The 23,546-nt window shown below is 50.7% G+C and overlaps 1 protein-coding gene across 3 annotated transcripts in view; it reads right to left on the bottom strand.

The window, feature by feature from the left end:
- The window catches only part of SPTAN1 (spectrin alpha, non-erythrocytic 1), a 56,337-nt gene that overhangs the window by 15,807 nt on the left and 16,984 nt on the right, over positions 1–23,546 (bottom strand). Inside the window, exons 15-38 of one of the 3 annotated variants that reach the window (XM_024762515.1) lie at positions 19,883–20,064; positions 19,282–19,525; positions 18,959–19,081; positions 18,168–18,385; positions 17,304–17,396; positions 16,870–17,004; positions 15,653–15,801; positions 14,508–14,567; positions 13,197–13,395; positions 10,851–10,955; positions 10,393–10,416; positions 9,579–9,614; positions 7,394–7,441; positions 6,543–6,634; positions 6,123–6,267; positions 5,850–6,031; positions 5,190–5,289; positions 4,872–5,069; positions 4,624–4,770; positions 3,442–3,545; positions 3,174–3,336; positions 2,764–2,778; positions 1,026–1,157; positions 616–753 (exon numbers count right to left, since the gene is read on the bottom strand). In XM_024762515.1, the coding sequence (XP_024618283.1) occupies positions 616–753; positions 1,026–1,157; positions 2,764–2,778; positions 3,174–3,336; positions 3,442–3,545; positions 4,624–4,770; positions 4,872–5,069; positions 5,190–5,289; positions 5,850–6,031; positions 6,123–6,267; positions 6,543–6,634; positions 7,394–7,441; positions 9,579–9,614; positions 10,393–10,416; positions 10,851–10,955; positions 13,197–13,395; positions 14,508–14,567; positions 15,653–15,801; positions 16,870–17,004; positions 17,304–17,396; positions 18,168–18,385; positions 18,959–19,081; positions 19,282–19,525; positions 19,883–20,064 (3,032 nt within the window). The remainder of the gene's footprint in view (positions 1–615; positions 754–1,025; positions 1,158–2,763; positions 2,779–3,173; positions 3,337–3,441; positions 3,546–4,623; positions 4,771–4,871; positions 5,070–5,189; positions 5,290–5,849; positions 6,032–6,122; positions 6,268–6,542; positions 6,635–7,393; positions 7,442–9,578; positions 9,615–10,392; positions 10,417–10,850; positions 10,956–13,196; positions 13,396–14,507; positions 14,568–15,652; positions 15,802–16,869; positions 17,005–17,303; positions 17,397–18,167; positions 18,386–18,958; positions 19,082–19,281; positions 19,526–19,882; positions 20,065–23,546) is intronic. The other 2 variants (XM_024762516.1, XM_024762517.1) reach the window with 2 other exon arrangements.

Genomic DNA, 23,546 nt, shown 5'->3' with positions numbered 1-23,546 from the left:
TGGTCTTTAAAAATGTTTTATTTCTTTTTACTTTCTGTACTCTCCGAACAGTCTACAGAGACCGCAGGACTAACTCTGGACTCCAGGCTCTTTGGTGTTCTGGTTTCTGTCTGGGCACCGTGACAGCGGCCTGCACACAGACCCCACCACCCACTCCTGTTTGCATTTTCCTATGGAAACAAGTGACCCATGTCCAACCAGAGATAAGCTCTCTCTTGTGTAAACATTCCCTCCCTCTGACTACAAACCCCTCAGAGTACACAGCTCACACTTGATGATGATTTCTGTTAAAAGTGACGTCGGGGGCTTCCCTGGTGGCGCAGTGGTTGAGAGTCTGCCTGCCAATGCAGGGGACACGGGTTCAAGCCCTGGTCTGGGAAGATCCCACGTGCCACGGAGCAGCTGGGCCCGTGAGCTACAAATACTGAGCTCTGCGCGTCTGGAGCCTGTGCTCCGCAGCAAGAGAGGCCGCGACAGTGAGAGGCCCGCGCACTGCGATGAGGAGTGGCCCCCGCTTGCCACAACTATAAAAAAAAAAAAAAAAAAAGTGACGTCGGGAGAGCCCTGCCTTTCCACGGAATCCTCCAGTGGGGAAGGGAAGCCCCGCGGCCTCACCTCAGAGAGCCAGAAGTCGAAGTCCTTGATCCCAGTGTTGAAGTTCTGCTGCTTGTTGGCTTCTTTCAGCTTCTGGCTCTTCTCAGCCGACTTCTGCACCAGGAACTGCCACTGGTCAGCTAAGGCGGCCAGCCGGGCCTGGGCAAGAGAAGAGAGCCGTTGGACGTGGCCAACTCCACGGTCAGCGCCCTCTCTGGAAGTCGACCTGACGCCCCTCACAGAGGAGGACGGAAGATGCTCACAGGAGCCACTCTCACTAGCATCCCCTCAGCAACGCAGCCAGAAGTCTTCCGTTTATTCTCCTAAGACTGCATTCTAGAGTCATCATCAAGCTGACAGTAACGCTGAAAGTCACATCCAGCCCCCTCTTCTTCCCGGGCCAGAAGGAGGGGAGCTGGGGGACGGCGTACCTTGACGGCGTCCTCGCTGCCGGCACAGGCCCCGCGGTCAATGAGGGAGTTGCCCATGTCGATAACCCCTCGAATCCGGTCCGCATTGGCATGCAGTTCTGCTTCGAAGGCCTGATGCTTCTGGTGCTTGCTCTGAAAACACCAAAGAAACCCTGCCACAACCTTTCGAAACCAGGTCCTGCTAGGCTCTGTCTTTTCAGGGAGAAGGGGTTCTCAGAAGGGAGGGAGTGGTAGCAGACTCGAGGAACTAGGGGCAAGTGTCAACATTTTTACAGAAGGTGATCACAGAATCTGTGTGAAATACTTTAGGGGTCAGTCTGATGGAAGTTCAGCAGAAGGTCCGAGCTCAGGAGGAGGTGAACTGTGTCAACCCCTAAGTCAGTTGGACTAGCTACCTGTGAGTGAAATCCTAGAATTATACACTTTCTAACATTTTGCAGGAGCTGGTAACGGCCAACTGTAGTTTTGGATCTACTTGTGCATCAATTTCCATCCACGGCTTTCTCCTTAGTGGAAAGCAGCTCTAACTAATAACACACACATATGGCCCTCTCATCATCTAAGGTGGCAGGCACTGTGAAACAAGGTGTCCGAGGGCCAGCCTCCCCTCCGTCGACAGAGAAGAAGGCTACGGCTGCCGCAAACCCTGGCTTTGCCCGCTTCTCATCTGGCAGCTGCAATCAATCAAAACTGCTGGATTTGTCAAAATCCAGGCTTGACTGTAGGTAAGAATTTCTTTTTGCTAGAAGAGAGGGCTGGGAGGATGATGGGCATCTGAGGCTGAGGGGCACCACGGGAGACAAGTGGGAGGACGCAGCTGTGGGGCAGTTCTGGGTGAGAAATGCAGGGTTGCAGGCAAGAATGTGATATGGGGAAAAAAGAACTAAAAGGAAAAAAGCAGTACAACTGGGGAAGGATTCTGCATCAAATGTTTCATTTCAGGGGCAGCAACTGTCAAAAGATGGAGCCACGTGGCTGGCGAAATGCAGCACCAACCTGAAGCGTCCCCGCACCAACTCTGCGCCCAAGCCCAACTACAGAAACAGTCTCAAATGCCCACGCGTCCTGACAAAAGCCCCTCTTCTTCTGTTTCTCGTTCTGATCGTTCTTTGGCTCAACTCCCATCCATTCTATTTCTTCATTTCTTCCAACCATTTAGGCAACTTCTAAGCTACACTTCGACTGGAAAGTCTCTTTCCCTGCCCCTTGGGTAATGTTCACTTCTATCTTAACCTCTCACCCCTAGTTCCTCTTAGACTTAGGAAGCAGATCACCTGCCTCTCTGTGGATCTCCAGCTGTCCCTCTCCAGTGGCCAGCACTTCTGGATGCCAGACTGCGTGGGCAACGAAACTCTCACACCTGGCCCTGCCCTAGTCCACCGAGAGCCACGAGCCCAGAGCAAGAGGAACCCAAGTTTACACAGAAAAAGCGATTTCATTTTTTAAAAGAAGCACACCTCTTAAAAGAAAGCAGTCAGCTACTGCCCCCCAGATCAAACACTGTGTACAACCTGCCTAAGTGATAAATTAGGGGGGGGGGCGAGGGCTGCAGGCTAATTACAACAGAGAAAGCCACATCCCACGGGGACACTTGAATGGAGGCTGACGGATGATTAGAAATGAAAAGCATGGATGAGGAGACACCGGCAGAATCTACAACTGCGAGAATCTACACACAAGAGCACAAACACTGGAGCTCGTTTAGCTAGAACTCTTAAATAAAAAACATAAAACTTACCAGCAGCTTGGAAAGCTACAAAAATAGATTAAAATAACGAGAGTTCAGTACACTTATGTGAATATGCACATCAGCTATTCAACAGAAACTCATTTTGCTGTCATACTTCCCCTGGGAAGGTGAGCATTCAGGAACAGCAAATACAAGGGGGCCTTTTCTGCAGACTCTTTAATAGCAGACACGGTTTCAACCGAGGCAAATGAGGAAAGCGGCCTCTGAAACGGCTCTCATCATTTAAGTGAGGCTTTCCCACCGGTTCATCTTATTAAAATACTTTTTCTCGGCATCACTGGGGGTACGAGGAAGTTGTCTTAGAGGTATCTCCCTCTTTTAAAGATACCTTATTTTAACAAGATCTGCTCAATAACATAGGCTACTTTGGAGATAAACAGCTAATCTGTTCAGCTCACCTGGATGTTGGTCGGGTCCTTGTATGACTCATCACTTGCAGTCTGTAATTTCTCACTGATCCAAGCCTCAATCTCATCCACATCCCGGCTGAACTGTTGGAGAGTCTGCGATTCTCCCAGCTTTGACCTTTTCTCAATCATCTGGGCTTTCAGACGTCGCCACCTGAGAAAGTGAAACCGAGAGCAAAGGTGAGCACCCTACAGAACTAGACAGGCTGGGCCGCTCACACAAGGGCGGCAAGACCCGTCGGCTGCACAGACCACCCACCTGTCCAGAACCTCGTTGCGCCGGCTGGAGATGTCGCCTTTGGCGTAGTGGCCGCCGGCGATGAGCTGGTCGGCAAAGGACTGCAGGGCGGCGATCTTCTCCTCCTGTCGGCAGACAAGAGGCGTGAGGTCAAGGCGGGCAAGACGACTCCGCCTCGCCTGGACTGTAGGTCTCGAGAAGAGAACGGTTATTTTGGGTGACTAGCTGGTGATGCGATCAGAATACACTGACACTCTAGAAGCAGGAGTGTAAAAAGCCAGAGGAAAGCTTGATTTCAATCATTATTAGAGTAGAGTTTAACTCAAGAAGATTCCAGGTCACGCTGGGGTGGGGCCGGGGCTTGAGCACCAGCAGACGTCACGTACAAGATTAGGTTTCATAAGAAAACACTGTCCGATTTTCAACAAAATGGTTTCTAAGCCAAGGAGTTTTGCATCTTTCTGGTTTACGTTCATGGATTCACTTACCTACCCATAAGTTTGTTTTTCTTCCCTTTCGGTATAAAATTTTTTCCCTGTGGCATCTCTGTTATTTAAAAAAAACCAAAAACCTCAGAAATGGGACTTCCCCGGTGGCGCAGTGGTTAAGAATCCGCCTGCCAATGCAGGGGACATGGGTTCGAGCTCTGGTCCGGGAAGATCCCACATGCTGCAGAGCAACTAAGCCCGTGCGCCACAACTTCTGAAGCCCACTCGCCGAGAGCACATGCTCCACAACGAGAGAAGCCACTGCAGTGAGAAGCCCGCGCACCGCAACGAAGAGTAGCCCCCCACTCTCCGCAACTAGAGAAAGCCTGTGCGCAGCAACGAAGACCCAACGCAGCCAAAAATAAATAAATAACATAAAAAAAGACACAAATTGGATAACATGAACATTTTTAAAAGTATGCCTCAAACGAACAAACAAAACCTCAGAAGTGCCAGAATTTATATATAAAGTTTAAAAAACTATTAATGCACGTCACTTTTCCTAGAATGCACAGCTCTGCACTGGACCCGATGGGGACTACGCTGCTTCCTCTGTAGTCAACACCAAGTATTTTAATTTGAGGATGCTGCCAAAGCTCTGCAGCTGAGTTAAGCAAACAATAACTATTTTTTTCTCTCGTCACTGAGAAGGGAAAGGAGAATACGCCAACAGAGAGACCGAAGATGTCAACCTGGAAAGGTACAAAGGCCTCACCTGGACGTTAATGGCTTTGTCGAAGTCCTCGTGTTTTTTGATCAGAGCCTCCACGCTGTCCAGCGAGTCCCCTTTGTCTTCGGTACTCAGGAAGGCCTCCCGGGCAGCCATCCAGCTCTCAGCCTGCTCGCAGTCCCGATGGAACAGCTGAAGAGGGGACGGGCAGGTGAGAAGACAGAGCCTGTGGCGAAGACATACCTGGCCAGAAACCCTGCAGCAAACAGGAAGCTACTGTCCAGCACGTGTACCTGCAATTCAAGGCACTGATCCAGCATCATCCTGCGCTGGACCCAGGCCTTCTCCAGGTCTGCACGCTCCTGATCTAGAATATGTAGTTTCTCCTTGATCTCGGGGCTGGCATAGTGCCCATGGGCCAACAGCTGCTGCCCAAACTGCTCGAACGCCTGGAAAGTGCCAGCCCTGGCGTCAATTTCCGTCCGGTGCTCCTGCCAAGAGGAGGGAAGGGATTAGGTACCGGCAGGAGCTGCCCACTCTCACGTCAGCTGCAAAGGCCCTCCCAGCCTGGCAGGGCAGCCACGTCTCCGCTGCTCCGCAGGCCCACCTACCTGGTGTCGCTCCAGCAGGGCCTCGGCTCCGGTGACATCCTTGGCTAGCTCGTCTGAGGACACCAAACCTCGGATTCCATTGATCCAAGACATGAGGTCCCTGGAAACCAGATCCACAGAGGAATGGCTGTTACGCTACCTGGCAAGCAGGCCTTCTGCCCAGGAAAAGAGAGAACTACATAATTCTTATCTCAGAGGGCTATTTGGGGTTAATCTAGTTAATCTACCGAATGGGGCTAGAACTCCAGGCAAAGTATTTCAAAGCTTCTTGTTTGTCTTATTGAAATAATAAGAAAAGAAAAACTCAAGAATTCCTCAGAGGAAGAATGAAGAGGTTTATAACTAAGATCTTCTCACCCTACAGAAAAACAGGTTCTTACAGACAGTAGCTGTGGTTAAGTTTTCTACAGCTTCAAACGCAAATGCTCTTCTTTAGGATTAAGTTTGTTTTTTGTTTTTTTTTTTTTGCTGTGTGGCTCGTGGGATCTCAGTTCCCCAACCAGTGATTGAACCCACACCCCCAGCAGTGAAAGTACCAAGTCCTAACCACTGGGCCTCCAGGGAATTCCCAGGATTAAGCCTTCTAAGTGCTAGATCCAGGCATGCATTTAATCCAGCTAGAAAGGCCTCTGGCCCAGAGCCAGCGAGCCGGCTTCTCACCGGAAGTCGCTGAGGAAGCGCTGCAGGTCGTGGGAATCGCCCAGCTTGGCCTTGCGCTGGTCGGCGCGCTTGCCCAGGCTGCTCCATGCCTGGTTCAACTCGGTGCACTTCTCCTGCAGGTCCTCTGCCGACTCGGGGTGGGACTGGATCAGGCGCTCGGCCGTTTCCCCAAGGGAATTCACCTGGGGAAGAAAGCGGTGAGCAGCAGGGAAGGAGAGAGCGCAGCCTCGGGCAGAATCGCAGGAAGTCGGCTCCACACGCATGTCCTCTCACCTTGTCGCCGAGGGCCGCGAGGTCCCTCTCAAAGCCCTCGTGCTTGCGCTGCAGGGCTTGGACACTGGCCAGGTCGTGGCCATAATTGTCTGTGTTTAGAGCCTGGTTCTTCTCTTCGATCCACTCTTTGGTTTCGTCAGCATCTCTGCAGGTGGGACACACGTTCAAGTTAATGAGTGCTGAGTACGGCTGCCTTAACCTCAGGTCAAGTAGGGAAACTTCATTTCACTGGCACCAGCACACGTGTCAGTGGCCCAACAGCTCTAAACAGCAAGGAACACATATGGATCCGCTTAGCGTTACTGACTGAGAGCGCCCACCAGGTGCGAGAGCACAACCATCGACAAGAGCCAGCCGTTACCGTCGGCGTGAACCCAACTGTGGCCTGCTCCCCCCGTGCCAGCCCCAGCCGTCCCTCACCTGTGGAACCTCTGCACTTCGTGGGCGCTGCCCAGGATCTGGCTCCGCTCCTCAGCCAGCTGCTGCAGGGACCGCCAGCGTTCGTTCAGCTCCTGGGGGAGGACAGCAAAGCGTCAGCCACACCAGACTCTGGGAAAAGGGCCAGAACCAGAGGAATGGTGGCTTAACGTGAAAGGAAAGGCTGGGGCACAGATGATTTCCTGTTTCCAGGCTTCCTAGTTCAGTCGATGAGCACGCCACGACAGCAAAAGTCCAGAAAGCCAGACCCTGCCACAGCTCGCCGGACGCCACGGCGCGAACACTCCACCAACACCTGACTTGGAATCACCGCGGAAGCAGCAGGAGAGACGCCGCTGACTTATCTTCACTCTCAGCGCCTAGCCTGGTGCCGGCCTCAGAGCAACTGCTCCCTAACAACCACCGAGTGGACAAACCCCCAAGTCTACTGCTCCCCAACACCACGCACGGCTGCATCGCCGGGCAGCAGCAGCAGCCCAAGGAGCGCAGCGCAGCTGCAGGCACTTGTACTGGGGAGACAAGCCAGCTCGGGGTCCAGAAAGGAGGCAAGAAAGGCAGGCACTGCCTTCCAACAATACGCTCCTCGCAGCTCCGGGCCCTCCTGGGGGGAGGGGAGGAGCTCACCAGGCTCACCGCCAGGACCAGGCGAGCCGAGCACAGCCTCCTGCTGCACAGAGAGTAAAGAGAGTCCTGGCCAGGACACCCTCGGGCCCAGGAGAGTGACCAGTGCTACAGTTCATACAACTAATCAGGACAAGAGCCTTGCTGAAGACAGGAGAAGGAGACAAGGAAGGAGACCGGGGAAGACAAGGAAAGCTGCCATGGTTTCTTACCTTGATGGAATTAAAGGTGGCCACGGTGTGAACCATCAGGCGAGCAGACTATGTGGGGAGGAAAGCAGAAGAGCAAACTAATCAAGTGTCTGCTGATTAAGAGAGAAATCTGAGGTGCAAGTGCTATTAATTAGGTTCCAAATGTCCACCAAAATGACTGTAAAAGGGTACCATCAAATTTCTGAGCAGAGCAGCAATGCGTATCAGCAGCCAGAAAGTCAGGCAGAAACCCAAGTGTACAATCACACCCGACTCAATGATTCGTTTTACTCGAAGAGTGGAAAGAGCGGTGAAAACCACAATTCAAACGGCTGGTTGGACAGGAAAAAAAGGCTCAAAGACTACTGATTGGTGTCTTTTTCTTGTCCCTACTACAGGAGAACAGTCCAGAAAACACACTTAGCTGAACAAATGCTGGCGGCTGGGACTATTTAAATAGCCAAGGACACCACTAATTTCATTTCTGTTTACGGTTACTGGACTGTGGTTCCTTCTAACAGTATCCTCCTTGAACTAAGGGCAACAGCCTTACTAGATGAGAAAGGAAATACGCTGGCGAGTTAGCTTCCTTCTCATCAATGTAGTCACTTCTAAAAATCAAACGCCCCTTGGGATCTCAGAGCCTGCCTAGTTTTATCAGAAAGAAACCCCACTTGGCAGGCACTGTGATGCTCGTAATCTTCAAGTATGTAAAGAAAAGGAGGAGCTGAGCTTGGACGCAGGGAAGTTAGGCTCCTAGGATATTCCTGTGACACACCCAGACGTGTTCAACCAGTGTGGGTGCGTACAGGGTTTGGAAAGCAGACACCCATTGTTTCGAATCCTTTTCAGAAACAGGAGGTACTGACTGGTGTTTGTCAAGTCATCTGGAGTACGTTTCTGAAAAAATACCTGTTACCAGAAAAACTCTGGCAGGAGATCAGACAGGTAAGGGTGCTGCTCACTCATGTCACCAATGATTGAATTTTGCTTTGCAACGAGAATTAAGATTGAGAGAAGAGGAGAAAGCTGAATCCAAGGAAAAATGTACCCTTCCTGCCAATCTGGAGCCTATTTAATAAGCAGAATGGTCAGAGCCTGGAGGGATAAGGAGGCCAAAGAAACAAACCCCTTTCAGCCTAGGTCCTCACAACAGGTCAGACCTCATGACAGGGCTGAGAAGTACCAACCTAGGGACCGGTGTGGGGAGACTTTTTGTTTTTAGAGGTTTTCATGCTTTCTTCAGATTTTAGGAAGGTGTACTTTCATAAAGTAGAAATCTGCTCTTTCTAGCTTGTCTATAACTCGAGTGGCATATTCCTGAAGAGCTGGGTCAGGAGGAAAGATGCTAGAATTGGCATTTAGGCAACTAGTTCCACAATCACGGCTATAAACGCTTCACATGAAAAAGCTTATCCCCTGTCCTCCTGGAAGTTATGCCCACTCTGGTCAAGCACCTCCCCTGGATCTCTCTGGAATAATGTCCACTGCAGCTGGTAAACATCTGGTGTCCCCCCCCCTTTATGTGTCTCGTCAGGATGTGGACCTTCTCTCAAGTCTTTCTTAGGCCCCGGGAGGAAGCGGTCAGGCAGATGATGAGTGGAGCTTACGCTCCTTTTCATCCTCACATCATGTGTCCTTTTGGGCTGTAGTCCTATTGGTGGGACCATGCCTGACTATGCAGTGTGACCTCTGTGAACTGCAGTCACCCCTGTAACCTTGGTACCCGACAGGGAATGATCCCAGGACCCCCCGAGGTACTAAAATCCACAGATGCTCAAGTCCCTTGGAGCCGGCGCCCTGTATGGGCAGGTTCTGCATCCTTGGATTCAACCGACCATGGATCGGATGCTAGTATTTTCAATTGTTGGTTGGTTGAATCTGAGGATGTGGACCCACGGATGTGGAGGGCCAACTGTATACCCTGGCAGCGACAGTGCATGATAAACTCGACCTAACTGAATCTGTGCTGAGCGTCTGTAGGGAGACATTTTGCTTCTGTGTATTAAGCACCCCATTTCAAGGCATGACAGATTCCAAGAATACAACACCAGGGTCAGAAAGACACCAGGCCAAACAGGTCCAGAAACAACCACAGGCTCAGACAAGCCTAAATACTCAGATAACAGGCACGCCAGAAAAGGATGTAAAGTATTTCTGTTCCTGGAAAACCTTTGGAAATAATAATTTGCACAGAAGCTCTTACCTTCCACGGGGAGGCCGTCTTGGAATCAGCTTCATCCTATTCAAAGAAAAAGGAGGCATTTAGGCAGCCAAGCAACTGTGCACAAAACAAAGCAGCCCCGGCCTTCCCTCGGGACGACAGGAAGTTCACAGAGAAATCAGCTGAACAGCAATTCCCTCTGTGACTCAGAACTCAACACTGGCTGGCAGCAAACTGCAAGGCTGCTCGAGGGAAACGAAGCAAAGAAACAGGAGAGAAAAGTTCTTCCTTTTTTAATGCAGTAGGAGAGATGGAGACAATGGGGAAAGTTAATAAAATGTCTAGCGTTTCTTTATGTCATATTCAGAGGACTCTTTGAAGAGGGATAAACCACCTAAAGAATTGCTGGGGAGGGAGATCAGCTCGGTGGTTTGTGACCGCCTGGAGGGGTGGGATAGGGAGGGAGGGAGGGAGGGAGACGCAAGAGGGAAGAGATACGGGAACGTATGTATAACTGATTCACTTTGTTATAAAGCAGAAACTAACACACCATTATAAAGCAATTACACTCCAATAAAGATGTTTAAAAAAAAAAAGAATTGCTGTGGAAAAAGTTCTAGGTAACTGAACAGAGAAAAACTCTTTTGATCTTTGGAGGATGGCCAATAGAGACCAACTTCTGCTATTTCTTTTCTTTTTTTTTTTTTCTGCTATTTCTTTTCCACAGATTTTTACACACAAAAGGCATCTCTTGAGGTTCAAGAACAGAAATCCTTACGAGGCTCTTGACTTTATACTCTTCCCAAGAGCTAATCCTTCTCAAGTTCAAGTTCCACACGGGGCACCGGACACTTACCCTGGGCATCGCGCCGTACACCTCCTACAAGCAGAGAAGAAAACCAGTTCTATTATTAGAGGAAATACACACTTCTAAGTTACACTCATCACTGTCATGTCAAACCTGGAGAGAATTACAAAAAGACAGGCAGCCTGACTGGCCAGAGGAACTTCTTAAAGTCTAGAGAGAGACCAAGTGTTCCTATGTAATACCTTTTCTTTATTTAAGGGACTGCATGAATTTATTACTAGTTAAGGACTAAAGAAACATTCAACAACTTCTACAATATTTAATGGGCATAAGGAGGACAGCTGTTTTTCCCTCCCGTCAAAGGTAACCAAGGCAGTGCAGGTCACACAGAGAACCTGTGCCCTGGCCACACTCTGTGCTACGGAGCACGCGTGCTAGGCTACGCAGGATGAAGGGGGAGCCAAGCTGCTTCCTTAACAGACACCGTGCAGGGGCCAGACCCCCACCTGCTGCTGCACTGCCTGCACCTCCTCCGCCATGAGACCTTCGGACTCCAGGTCTTCAGCCACCTTGTTAATGTCCTTCAGCCGTGACTCATTGGCCTTGAGATCCTTCAAAGAAAAAGACATAATAACTAAAACCCACAAGAGCAATTCAAAGAAGAGCAACAGGTACTCATAAACTATGGTTTGAATATATAAATTTCTGCCCAATAGGTATCTTATAGTTTTTCTACTCCTTGACGGTCACCTAAATCAGAAAATGCTGATTGTCACTACCAAGGAAGAAAACAGTAGGGCATCGGAGACGGTCTGTCTCATGTTTACTGAACTATCTGTAGTTAATAATAATCCATTATTGGGACTCCCCTGATGGTGCAGTGGTTAAGAATCCACCTGCCAAAAAAAATAAAGAATCCACCTGCCAATGCAGGGGACACGGGTTGAAGCCCTGGTCCAGGAAGATGCCACATGTCGCAGAGCAACTAAGCCCGCAAGCCATAACTACTGAGCCTGTGTGCCACAATTACTGAAGCCCACACACCTAGAGCCCGTGCTCCGCAACGAGAAGCCCACGCACCACAACGAAGAGTAGCCCCCGCTCGCCGCAACTAGAGAAAAGCCCACGCACAACAACAAAGACCCAATGCAGCCATAAATAATTAATTAATTTTTTTAAAAATCCATTATTCTGGTTGGAGATTTTTTTTTTTTTTGGCGGTACACAGGCCTCTCACCATTGTGGCCTCTCCCATTGCGGAGCACAGGCTCCGGATGCGCAGGCTCAGTGGCCATGGCTCACGGGCCCAGCCGCTCAGCGGCATGTGGGATCCTCCCGGACCGGGGCACGAACCCGTGTCCCCTGCATTGGCAGGGGGACTCTCAACCACTGCACCACCAGCGAAACCCTGGTTGGAGATTTTTTAAAAACCTTTCTTTGTGGGGGACAGGACACATGTCAAAACTGTGATGAAATTTTAATGCTAGCCACTCTGGGAGAAAAGCCCCTGAACCCACCTGAATTGGTTATAAGAATACTTTTTTATTTGGCCATACCGTGCGTCATGCGGGGGGTCTTAGTTCCCTGACTGGGGATTGAACCCACACCCCCTGCATTGGGAGTGCAGAGTCTTAACCACTGGACCGCCAGGGAAGTCCCAAGAATACTTTTTTTTTTTTTTTGTGGTACACGGGCCTCTCGCTGCTGTGGCCTCTCCCGCCACGGAGCACAGGCTCCGCCCACGCAGGCCCAGCAGCCATGGCTCACGGGCCCAGCCGCTCTGCGGCATGTGGGATCCTCCCGGACCGGGGCACGAACCCGCGTCCCCTGCATCGGCAGGCGGACTCTCAACCACTGTGCCACCAGGGAAGCCCCCAAGAATACTTTTAAACTGAGGAATGGATAAACAAGATGTGGTATATACACACCATGGAACATTAGCCATAAACAGTTAACAGATCACTGATCCATCTACAAGGATGAACCTTGACAACATTATGCTCTGTGAAAGCTGTCAGCCATAAAGTACATGATCTATGATTCCATTTATAGGAAATGTCCAGAATACATAAATCCAGAGACAAGCAGCAGCTCGGTGGCTGCCAGGTGCTGGAGGGGAGGGGAGAGGGGGATAAGGAGTGGCTGCTTAATGGGTCTGTGGTCTCCTTTAAAGTGATAAAAAATGTTTTGGAACTAGACAGAGGGGATGGTAGTGCAACACTGTGAATGAACTAAGTGTTTCTGAATTGTACCCTTTAAAATGGTTAACTCTATGTTATGTGAATTTAACCCCAATTAGAAAAACTACTTTCACACGTTTGTATGTTAGGTTTAGAAAAGTTCTTTTTTTTTTTTAATATAAATCTGATTTTTTAAAAAAATTAATTAATTTATTTTTGGCTGTATTGGGCCTTCGTTTCTGGGCACAGGCCTTCTCTAGTTGCGGCGAGAGGGGGCCACTCTTCATCGCGGTGCGCGGGCCTCTCACTGTCACAGCCCCTCCTGCTGCGGAGCACAGGCGTCAGACGCGCAGGCTCAGCAGTTGTGGCTCACGGGCTTTGTTGCTCCGTGGCATGTGGGATCCTCCCAGACCGGGGCTCGAACCCGTGTCCCCTGCACTGGCAGGCAGACTCTCAACCATTGCGCCACCAGGGAAGCCCTAGGAAAGTTCTTAAAACAACATGTAGAAAAAACTGCATGTATTTCCTCAAAACTAAACTGGTGTGAGAGAAGTTTCGATTAAACTCGTTTAAAAATGGCTACAGAGATGAAGGAATATAATCACTGAATTTTCATTCTGGTAATCCGCAGCAAAAATCAAGAGAACCAAGTCCCTGAACAACTTTCTGTACCTTCTGGAAGTCATCGAACTTCTTCTGCAGCACTTCGACCTGCTCCAAGTCTGCGCCGACCTCCTCACTCGTCAGGGCCGCTTCCTTCTCGTTGATCCACTGCTGTAGCTCATTTGCTTCACGGAACAGCATAAACTTCTTACAACTCTTCTCCAACATGCCTTTACGCTTCTCCCCCAGTTCCAGCAAAGAATGGTACCTGATGTAATTCGAGAGGGTGACAAGAGGGGGCAGGGGAGACAGTTAGCTTCCTACAGTGGCAAACTACCAGCTGTCTCCAAGATGTGGGTCCCAGGCTGTGCGTCGGTAACGATGATGCCCTGGTGACAAAGTATCGGAAGGCAGACGAAGACCCCGAGCACCCACAGACAACCTCAGGGACAAGCACACACTGCACTGTTCACAACTGGGTGGCTGGGTGGCCCGGCACACTCATGCCCAGCCACGTGCGCACTGACATCACAACCACAAAGGACCGAAACCAAGCGTTTGGCACACCACCACAGGCTCCATGCGACTACAGCTGCGAGATGAGATGAGCTTGCCGCGCGTAACGTATACAGAGGGCTTGTTCTCCTGCCGTGTGATTCTGCCAGCAGCCCCCAGGCGGTGGGGGAAGGTATGCTGAGCTATCTTAAATAGCCTCACATAGGATTTTAGTATCTCCGGAACAGTAGGAAATTTCTACTGTTTCTAAAATAATACATTTATTTCTCAGAAAGTTTTGGCCACTTCAGAAGGAGAAATCACATAAATCCCATTTCATTAGCTGAACGCTTCTTATGAAGAGACTCAAATGACACTCTCACCCTGGGGAACTGAAATACTAAAGACTGAACTTCTGGTATCTTTAGAGATGTGAAAATGACAAACTTAGCACAACTGAGTTAAAATTCCAAAAAAAAAAAAAATCTAGAATCCGTTCTAAGCTTCCAGAAGTGAAATAAAAAAGGAACGAATTACCAAGTATCAGAGCACTTTACAAGGCATGTGGTTTCCTGCCTACTGAGGGCTATGGCATCATCGGCCTCCGGGTCTGCTGAGAGCGGCTGGTCCAGCACAAAAGCCACCAGCAGGGGAACCAACAACACTCTGAACACACAGCTGCACAGAAGCAACCAACGAGAGAAGCGGCCACAGCTGACACAGCTTCACCCAAACCCCTTCCCTTGTGAGCGAAAGCTGCTGCCGGAGACGGGCCCCTCCCGCCCCTCGCCTTCCTGGACCCACGAGCGCCTTCAAGAGAAGCGGCAGCGGGAGGATGGACGGGGAGCCAAGGGCGGCGCTCGGCAGAGCTTCCGGCCTACTCACAGTTCTTCCACCTGTTTCATACGCAGAGACACGCTGCCGGCCTCCTTAGTTACGCGCGTCCTGCACAGAGGGGCACAGCAAAAGCACGCACGGATTAGTGGGTTAATCCACGGGGATGGAAGGCGGCGGCTCCGATGGGTGCTGTGACGGCGGAGGCTTTGAGTGGGGAAAATTAGGGAGTCATTCAAGAGCTCTTGGAAGCAGGCCAGGCCGGCAGTAAAATCACAGTAAGGAAAGAGCAGGAAAATCAAATTAAATTAGAGGGTTAGTTCACCTTCATTTTCCTGACGTCTGCCACGCTTAAGGCAGTAAATGTTCCTGTGCTAGAAACACTGGTCACTTCGCAGAGCCAGGCCAGGGGATACAGTGACCGCCCCGAGGAAGAGATTCTCCTGAGGGCTAACACGCAACTGTAGTCAGATATCTGGTCCACTGTGTTGCTCTCGTATTTATGATCCAGGCCAAAACCTCTCATTCTTGTCTTAACAGTAACAGAAAACGTCTAATTAAGTGTATAAATAACCGATCTTCGCGGGGATCATCAGGGTCAGAAAAGTTCTATTATTCTAAACTCTAGTGAGGATGTATTTTCTGGGTCTCTCCCAAGTGTCTAAAGCTTTTGATTTCATTAGCAGAGTAAGATATGCCCTAAAGGAGGGACATAGGTCTTTATGGGGGCTTAGCCACAGGAAAGAGGACAGAGCCGATTCATAAAAAGTATACTCCATTCTCAGAGCACAAAGTCGATAGACGAGATGCTCCCTGTGCGGCCTTTTACAAAGGGCAGAGCAGGAGGGGTGTGGAACAGCTAAAAACCCATTTCAAGAACATCTCCTGGCCCGAGGACAAAGACTGAGATGGTAGTAATTTGCAAATGTCTAGGAAAAGAAACTTGCCAATGCAGGGGAAGACAACAAAACAATGGAAAACAAAGGTACGGGTCAGGGATTTTAGGTTCCAACAGAGCTGTGTGGGTTAGAAGCGACTTGGGAAAGGCAGGAAGAGCGTGTTCTCGAGTGCAGACAGGCATCATAAGAGCATTTGCTCTGGAGCCTCAGGACGCTGCCTAAACCTCAGCCCGTGCGTGACGCAGACTAAGCCCCAGGCGGCGCTGGGCCCTCCGTGCCCGACGGCGAGGCCCTTACTGGTTGTCGATCTGCTCCTGCCGCAGCGCGATGCTGCCCTGCTCCTCCAGGAGGTTCTCCCGGGAGGCCGACTGCGCAGGGTCCAGCTTCTTCACGTACGCGGCCGGCACGAAACCCTGACGATCGTTCACCTCCACTTTCCACCAGTCCTGAGTGGAAAAAGAGAGAGACGTGAAAGCCAACTCCTCCCCTGAGGAAGGAAGAATCCAAGGAGGCCTGTGTGCACACAAAAGAAAGCTCTGATCACGGCAAGAGAATCCCTTGACGTGCCAAGTATGCAGATGGTCACAGTGCAGCCCCGATGGCTCGGGACAGGAAGGCCAGCCTTCTCTTCGCGTAGACGCCCTGCAACTGTGCTAATACTGCAGCCATGAGCCACGCTGAAGTAAGTTAAGTGAAATTAAATAAAAACGCAGCTGCACTTGCCACACGTGAAGTACTTCACAACCACCTGCGGTTAGCAGCTACTGTAGGGCCAACACAGACATAAAACATCCACCACCACAGAAGGTTCTACTGGACGACGCTGCTGTTGAGTAAGTCAGTCAGACCGGATGGTTGGTTGAGGGTGAGAGTCAACATAAAGACACCAGTCAGGTTTTCTCAAAACTCCCACGACTGGGGTAAGCTGAGGGTGTGGGAATAGGAGGTTCTTGACAACGGCCGGGCCGAGGACACTTCCCCAGCCTTACCGAGAGGGGAGGCAGGCTCTTTGGGGATCGGTCCTATGACACGTGGAGGACCACGGCCTCACTCCAAGGACACTGCCAAACCAGAATGTGTCAGGCGAGAAACGCTGATGAACCAGGCAGCGTTCAACTTTGAGAAGACGGAGCCTACGGGGTGACGTTGGCGCCGTCTTCAACTGTCTGCTGTAGTCGTACAGTCTAGAACCAACAGGTACAAGCTACAGAGGAGCACACTTTGATTCAAGAGAGAAAAAAATTCCACTTGGAATTTTTTTCAATGGTGAAAAAAGCTACCCTTGAGAGGGTGGGTCATTACACTAGCTTCCGGGTATTCAAGGAAACAAGACTGGTCATCTTGATCACAGGCAAAACAGGATAAACCTGTATGAAGTGGGAGGTGGACCAGGGAACTAAAGTCTTCAAATTCGAAACCAGCCTCATCCTGGAAAGACACACTCCCAAGACGCCCAACTGAGCGCAACTGGCGGTGCTGATGGAGACCTGCCCATGGCCTCTTTCTGTGCTTGCCTTGTTGGTGCTGTTGAGCAAGGTGAGGATATCCCCTTTCTTCATGGTGACCTCTCGAGGGCTCTTCTCCTGATAGTCGTAGAGCGCCAAGACCAGCTCCTTCCCAGTCTCGTCATCCATGGGGGCCACTTGTTGCTAAAAATCCAAAGGAAGGGCAAACAAAGTTACAGGATGTCCCCGGTGTGGCACCTAAGCCCACAGGGGACTCCAACTTCCACAGCTGTCCCAAATTGACCAAACACACCTTTGTGAAAGTTCTTCTCTGAAGCTACCAACAAAATCTGATTCAGGAAGTTCAGCTGTCTTGGGATCTTTGAGGTCACAAGAACAACACCCATGACCGTGACACCTGCTGGCCGCATCCGGGTCCTTCATCTTCCCCGGCCCCCCAGCCCCCAGGGAACTCGCAGCTGCTGAACGGAAGCCACACTCACCCGGCATGACTGGGCCTGCTCTCGCAGAGCCTGGATGCTGCTGCCGTAAGCGCTGAGATCCGACATCAAAGCCTCGTGTTTCTTTAGCAGAGCCTGGAACCAAAATAACACACGGCGACCCTGAGCAAGAAGCCAGAGCCGCCCTGCTGCCTCTCCCACACGCCACCTGCCTCTGAAATCTGTTTAGTTACCCAGCAACCTGATCAGTCCTCCACTCTCTCCCCCTTTTTGATAAACATTTAATTTGGAGGAAATACTATGATTTCTACTATAATCTTTTCAGCCTGCCTTTACAAGCTTAGCTATGCAACCCCTGAAACACATGAAGGGACATAAAGAACAACATCACACGTACAGCAGATCCACCCCCATCCTAAGAAATAAACATTCCCGACAAGTGGCAGCTCCCTCGTCCAGGGAACCCCGTTCCCCGCCACACTCGGTGCTTCTCCATTTTCCTCTACCGCCACTTCCAAAACTCATTTCAGGTCGTGTCAATATTCAGCTCCCTGTGGTTTTTGTGAAGACTGGCAAGAGAAGAGGTAGGCACACGGCTACACCTAGACCTTTATGAATAAAATTTAAGGGGTCCACTAAAAAAAGATGACTAACAAAGAACTGTGTTTATGTACGTATGTGTACGCAGGTGGGGGAGGAAAGATGAAACAAGAATGGAGAAATGGTCACGGCTGATGGTGAAAGGCCGTCTCCTCTCTTCTTTAAGTATGACTGAATTTCCATAGTAAAAAGGGAAAAAAGACGCTGAAACACTTCGAAGGGCGACAACCGTGAGGCTGCACCTTCTACGTGGTCATTCTCCTAGCCAGCCCCAGCCCGAGCGCGGCAGCCCCCAGCTCGCCTCACCTCAGCCGAGTCCTCGTCCTTCCCATAGTCGGTGCTGCCGACGATGGGCTCCTTCTCCCGCATCCACGACTCGGCCTCGTTGGCATCGGCAAAGTACTGCTGGGCCTGCAGCGAGTCCTCCAGGTCTTGACGCCGCTGGGAGGCCTTGGATTTCAGCGACTCCCACTTCTGGTTCAGCTCGTGAAGCTTGGCCTTCACGTCCTCTGCAGCAAAATGGCCTGCGAGGTAGGCAGGGGACGGAGGACAACGAGAAGCAGGTGGACACGTTGCAGCAGGACAAAAACGTCCTCTGTGCGCTCGCAGCACCTATGACACTACATCCTGGGGAGCCAGGCCCCTTCATATTTTCAGTTTTACGAGAGGTCCAGGTTCCAGCCCAACAGATCTGCTTGTCTTCTGCCTCCTCAAAGCATGAAGTCTATCTAGACTCTAAGAAGGAGGGTATCCCTAGTTGGTGTCAGTGATGTTATCATAAAGAAACAATAAAAATAACAGCCCCCACTCCCCCAACTCCCAGTCACGGAGACTCACACTTGCCGGGCACTGTCTCAGCCTCCTCAGCGTCTGACCTTGTTTAATCCTCACAACTGTGGGAGCAGGTGATATCATCCCCACCTCACAGGTAACAAGTTCAGCTCAGAGAGGTTATGGGCAAGTCAAAGTCATAGTCAGGAGAGAGCGGGGACGGTCTTCAACCCTACAGCCCAGCCTGACTCAGGTCCACGCACTCAGCCTTCCAAGAAGAGTGCCGTGAGGAATGAGAGTGAAGCCACTTTTCCGACAACACTCACCTTCATCCACCATGGCGTTCCCCTTCTGTGTAACTGCTTTGATGCGGGGCTCATGTCCGGCAATCTCTGCTTGTAGGGCTTGGTGTTTCTTTAGCAGATTCTGGACTCCAATTAAATCTTTGCCTGAAAGAGAAACCACTCCCAAGTCACCCAAGCCATCAAGAGAAGAGGCAGCATAACTGTCACTTAGCTTCCACCACGGTTTACCTAAACTTCCAGTTCAACTTAAACTTGACCTTGCTCACTCTGACACTGGTCCCCTTCCTGCCATAAGGGTAGACCGCTTTCCCAACTGGATTCCTGTCTGACGGCGGGAGGCTGACCTCTGTTGGTGGATGCAGCAATGGGTTCTTTCTCTCGAATCCATGTCTCCTCATCCTCGACGTCACGGAAGAGCTGCTGCAAACGCAGAGAATCTGCCAGCTTCTGCTTCCGGGCAATCATGGGCTCCTTGAGAGCCTCATAGCGGGCCACCAGGGCTTCCTGCTTCTTCTTGATGTTTTCAGCATCAAAGTGGCCAGCATCCTGGAACTGGCGGGCCTGGATGGTGATGCCATCGATTCGATCCTGGGAACAGGTAGGACAGAGTCTTGAAAGCCTGGCCCAGCATGGGGGAACTATGTTCTGGACATTTCTAGGCTGACTTTATTACTTCAGGTGTGGTTTGCTCACATACTGAGAAAATATAACACGGTTCTTTTCCCATACCCGAGAGCATTCTTTCTGCCACTGTTTGCCCTCATTCTGGGATCCCAGAAAAGTCCGAGGGAAGGCAGTCTAATTTGAACAGAAGCATATGGCGCACACATGGTTCCCTAAGAAAATCAACACACTTCATCCCTCCCCACACCAGCTGCTCTTGACCGACTGGCCACTCTCACTCCTGTGCTCACTGGCCCAAAAGCCACGCCCAGCTCACCGTACCTGGTGTGCTGCCACATCGGCCTCCAGCAGGGCGTGCTTCTTCTGGAGGTTCTGGACATTGGTAAGGTCTTTGCCGTAATCGTCCGAAGCCAGGTGACCTTCCACTTCGTACAGCCACAGTTCGATGTCCTCAACGTTGCGATTAAACTGCTGCTGCTGGTTAGCCTCACGGAGCTTTATTCCTAGTCACGGAGGCAAGTTTGATTGCATTAGTTAACACTGTCCTTCTGCCAGTGTGCTCTCAACAATGGCACCTCGCAGAAGGACCACGGGGCAGGATTCTAGTTACAGCGTCACTGCTATCAAGAGGGTAAAGAAAAACCGCAGCCTCTGCTCCACCTTTTAGATGCTGAAGTGGAAGTCGTTTAAGAAGCCTTCTAACCCCCACGGGACAGGGGCTGGCGAATGGTTAAGTGCCCTTGGCTCCCAGCTGAGCTCTGATTTTCAGTGATGAGGCCCAATTCAGTCAGGCCCAACGACCAAATCATCCCCTTCTCACTCAGGCTCCCTGCCCTCCCTGACCAGCACGCTCAACCACATTCACCAAATCAGCAAAGCATCAGGAACCCAGGGCAGGTGACTCCTACCCAGGAAGTGAGCCCGAGTGCCCAGGTCACCCAGCTCAGCTTGCCTGGGCGGCACATGTCCCCAAAACGCGGAAAGAGGGAGGAAGATTTAATTCCCCAAACGGCCTCCCGTAACCCCGTGCACACCTTCTCTCACGTTTTTTTTTTTTTGACCAGCACGCTCAACCACATTCACCAAATCAGCAAAGCATCAGGAACCCAGGGCAGGTGACTCCTACCCAGGAAGTGAGCCCGAGTGCCCAGGTCACCCAGCTCAGCTTGCCTGGGCGGCACATGTCCCCAAAACGCGGAAAGAGGGAGGAAGATTTAATTCCCCAAACGGCCTCCCGTAACCCCGTGCACACCTTCTCTCACGTTTTTTTTTTTTTTTTGTGGTTATGCGGGCCTCTCACTGTTGTGGCCTCTCCCGTTGCGGAGCACAGGCTCCGGATGTGCAGGCTTAGCGGCCATGGCTCACAGGCCCAGCCGCTCCGTGGCATGTGGGATCTTCCCGGACCGGGGCATGAACCCGTGTCCCCTGCATCGGCAGGCGGACTCTCAACCATTGCGCCACCAGGGAAGCCCTCCTCTCACCTTTTAGTTCTGTGGCCTCCAGCAGTTTCTTCCACAAACTGATGACCTCATTCATTCGAGCTGCCACCTCGTCCTTGGCATAGTGGTTGACGTCAATCAGCTTTTGCCCGGCTTTCTCCAGGGCGTCAATGCGGCTCTGGTTTGCCGAGAGCTCAGCCTCAAAAGCCTGATGTTTCTGTACTTTCCCTTGCAGGTTGGATGGGTCCTGCCAAGGAAAGGAAGAAGGGGGTTCTATCTTGAACCTAAGGACATCAAGTTATGCTGCATTACCCTCACACTTAGCTTTATAGGGGGACCTATAAAACGACCAGCTTACATTAAACAGTGTATATTTTGAAATTTCCGATTTCTTTGTTTAGCTACAATTTATCTGTGAGTGCTGTGTTTAGCTTACTAACCAAGTGCTACATGGCAATGCTAACAGGACATTACTTTATAAGCTTCGTCCGTGGCGGTTTTCATCTTCTCATTGACCCAACTCTTGAGCTCATCAGAGTCACGGAAAAACTGCTGCAAGTGGAAGGAATCAGCCAGCTGGGCCCGGCGATACATGGCTCTCTCGTGAAGGGCGTTGCGGCGGCTCAACAGCTGGAAGGCAAGGCTCGCTGTGAATCTCCAGCTCTTACCCCCCCCGCAGATCAGCCTCAGAAGGGCCACCCACGGACAGAAAGGAGGTGTGTAAAGAGGCTGCACACCTACCGCATCTCGGCGAGTAGCCACATCTTCCATCGCATAGTGGTTGTTCTGAATTAGCTTGGTGGCAAACTCGTCTAAGGCCTAGGAAGAAGAATAAGGTTCTTCACTGGTGAGCGACTCTTCCACCGCTTGGACCCCAGAGGAAAGTGCAGAACAGGGCACGGAATGCTCTAGACCTGAACACAGGTCAAGGTTTTCATTCTGAGGTTGCTATGACAACCTTTATCCCTCAACCGCTGAGTTTTTGCTTGATGTTCTTAGAGGGCACAGAGTTACGCTAGCTTCACTCAGGACTGGACACATTAGCTGCAGCTAACGTCACAGCAGGAACTGATGGAGTCAGATATGGGTCAACAGCCTTTCAATTCCTACTTCTAAGGTCTGTGTTCAATGGGAAAATATCTCTTACATTAATTCTTAATTACTTTTAGAGGAAGGTAATCTCAACTTGGAGGTTTACATCAAGAAAATGACTTCATTCTAGAAGTCGTGCTGTGTCTCCAACAAGGTGGTCAATCATCACCATGAGACTTTAAGCACCCGGAGCCTTCACTGAACCTGCTCAGGAACCGTTTGGAACAAGACGAGACCTCTGCTGACTCTCATGATCATTTGAAGGCACTGACAGCAAGGAGGGGTCTTACTGTAATCTTCTCCTCCTGGGCACTGAGGGATTTCTCGAAGTCCTCGTGCTTCTTGAGAAGCGCTTCCACGCTATCCAAGGAATCTCCCAGGTCTTCATTCAACAGGAACGCCTTACAAGAGGAAACAAAGTGTTGAGATAATGTCTGATTCCTTTCACCTCCTAAGGCTGGAAAGCAAAGGCTGTTCTGGCAGAAGGACAAAAAGAAGGAAAGAAGTTCTATGGCTATTACACCTTCAAATCTCCCCCAGAAAGCCAGAAGCCTCTTCAGATTCCCTTAAAACTAATCCAACAAGAGCATGAAATCCTTACTTCACATTCCACTGAAACTTTTTTCCAATAGCTTCTGTTGCTTCTATTAGATTTAAATTACGTATAATGCTATGTTCTAAAGAAACAAAATCTCTTTAACAAAACACTTCACGCCATCACACTCCCCTGAAAAACTGGGGCCTTTTCTGAGGGCCTTTCAATCTCGGCAGCAAGGACCGTGCTGGCAGAGCCCACAGAAGCTGGCAACCCCTCCACCTGACGCAGAACCGAACGAGTGGTGATCCCCGCACAGAATGCGCTAACTGAGCAGCAGACGGCGCAGGCAGCCAGTTCCCATCCCCAATCACCTCCTGTTTGCTCATCCAGTTGTCCACCTGCTCAGTGTCGCGGTAGAAGAGCTGCAGGTCCATGCACTGCTCATACTGCTGCCGCCGCAGCTCCCACAGCTCCAGCAGCGCGGCCCGCTCCTCGGAGAGGATGGTCAGCTGGGAGGGAGAGGGGGCAGGTGGAGGGAACCTCAGTGCCCACGGCCGCTGGGCAGACACAGAGGCTGCCCTGGCATTTCCAACCCTCTGCCAACCTTCAGGCCTCTGTTCCGATTTAAATAAGGGAAGGAGAACATTTCCTTGCACGTGTCAGGCAAATCACAAGAAACCACAGATCCTGAGCGGCTTGCTGAAAGTTTATGTTAAACCTAAGAGGGGTGACCCTGCTCCAATGAATCTAGAATTTATTTACTGCCACATTATCACAAATAATATTAGGCAAAAATGGCAAATAAACCCCTAGGTAGAAGAAAAAGGGCATCTATGTAAAAGTGAGGCGGCATAAATGGAGTAGGGGCTCTTAGGTGAGAGATGTCAATTGAGTGGGTACTCTCCAGAATATGGTG

This window comes from Neophocaena asiaeorientalis, unplaced genomic scaffold (assembly GCF_003031525.2).
Source record: "Neophocaena asiaeorientalis asiaeorientalis breed wild unplaced genomic scaffold, Neophocaena_asiaeorientalis_V1.1 scaffold78, whole genome shotgun sequence".
NCBI classification, from domain to species: domain Eukaryota; kingdom Metazoa; phylum Chordata; class Mammalia; order Artiodactyla; family Phocoenidae; genus Neophocaena; species Neophocaena asiaeorientalis.
This window is presented reverse-complemented; position numbering and strand designations above follow the sequence as displayed.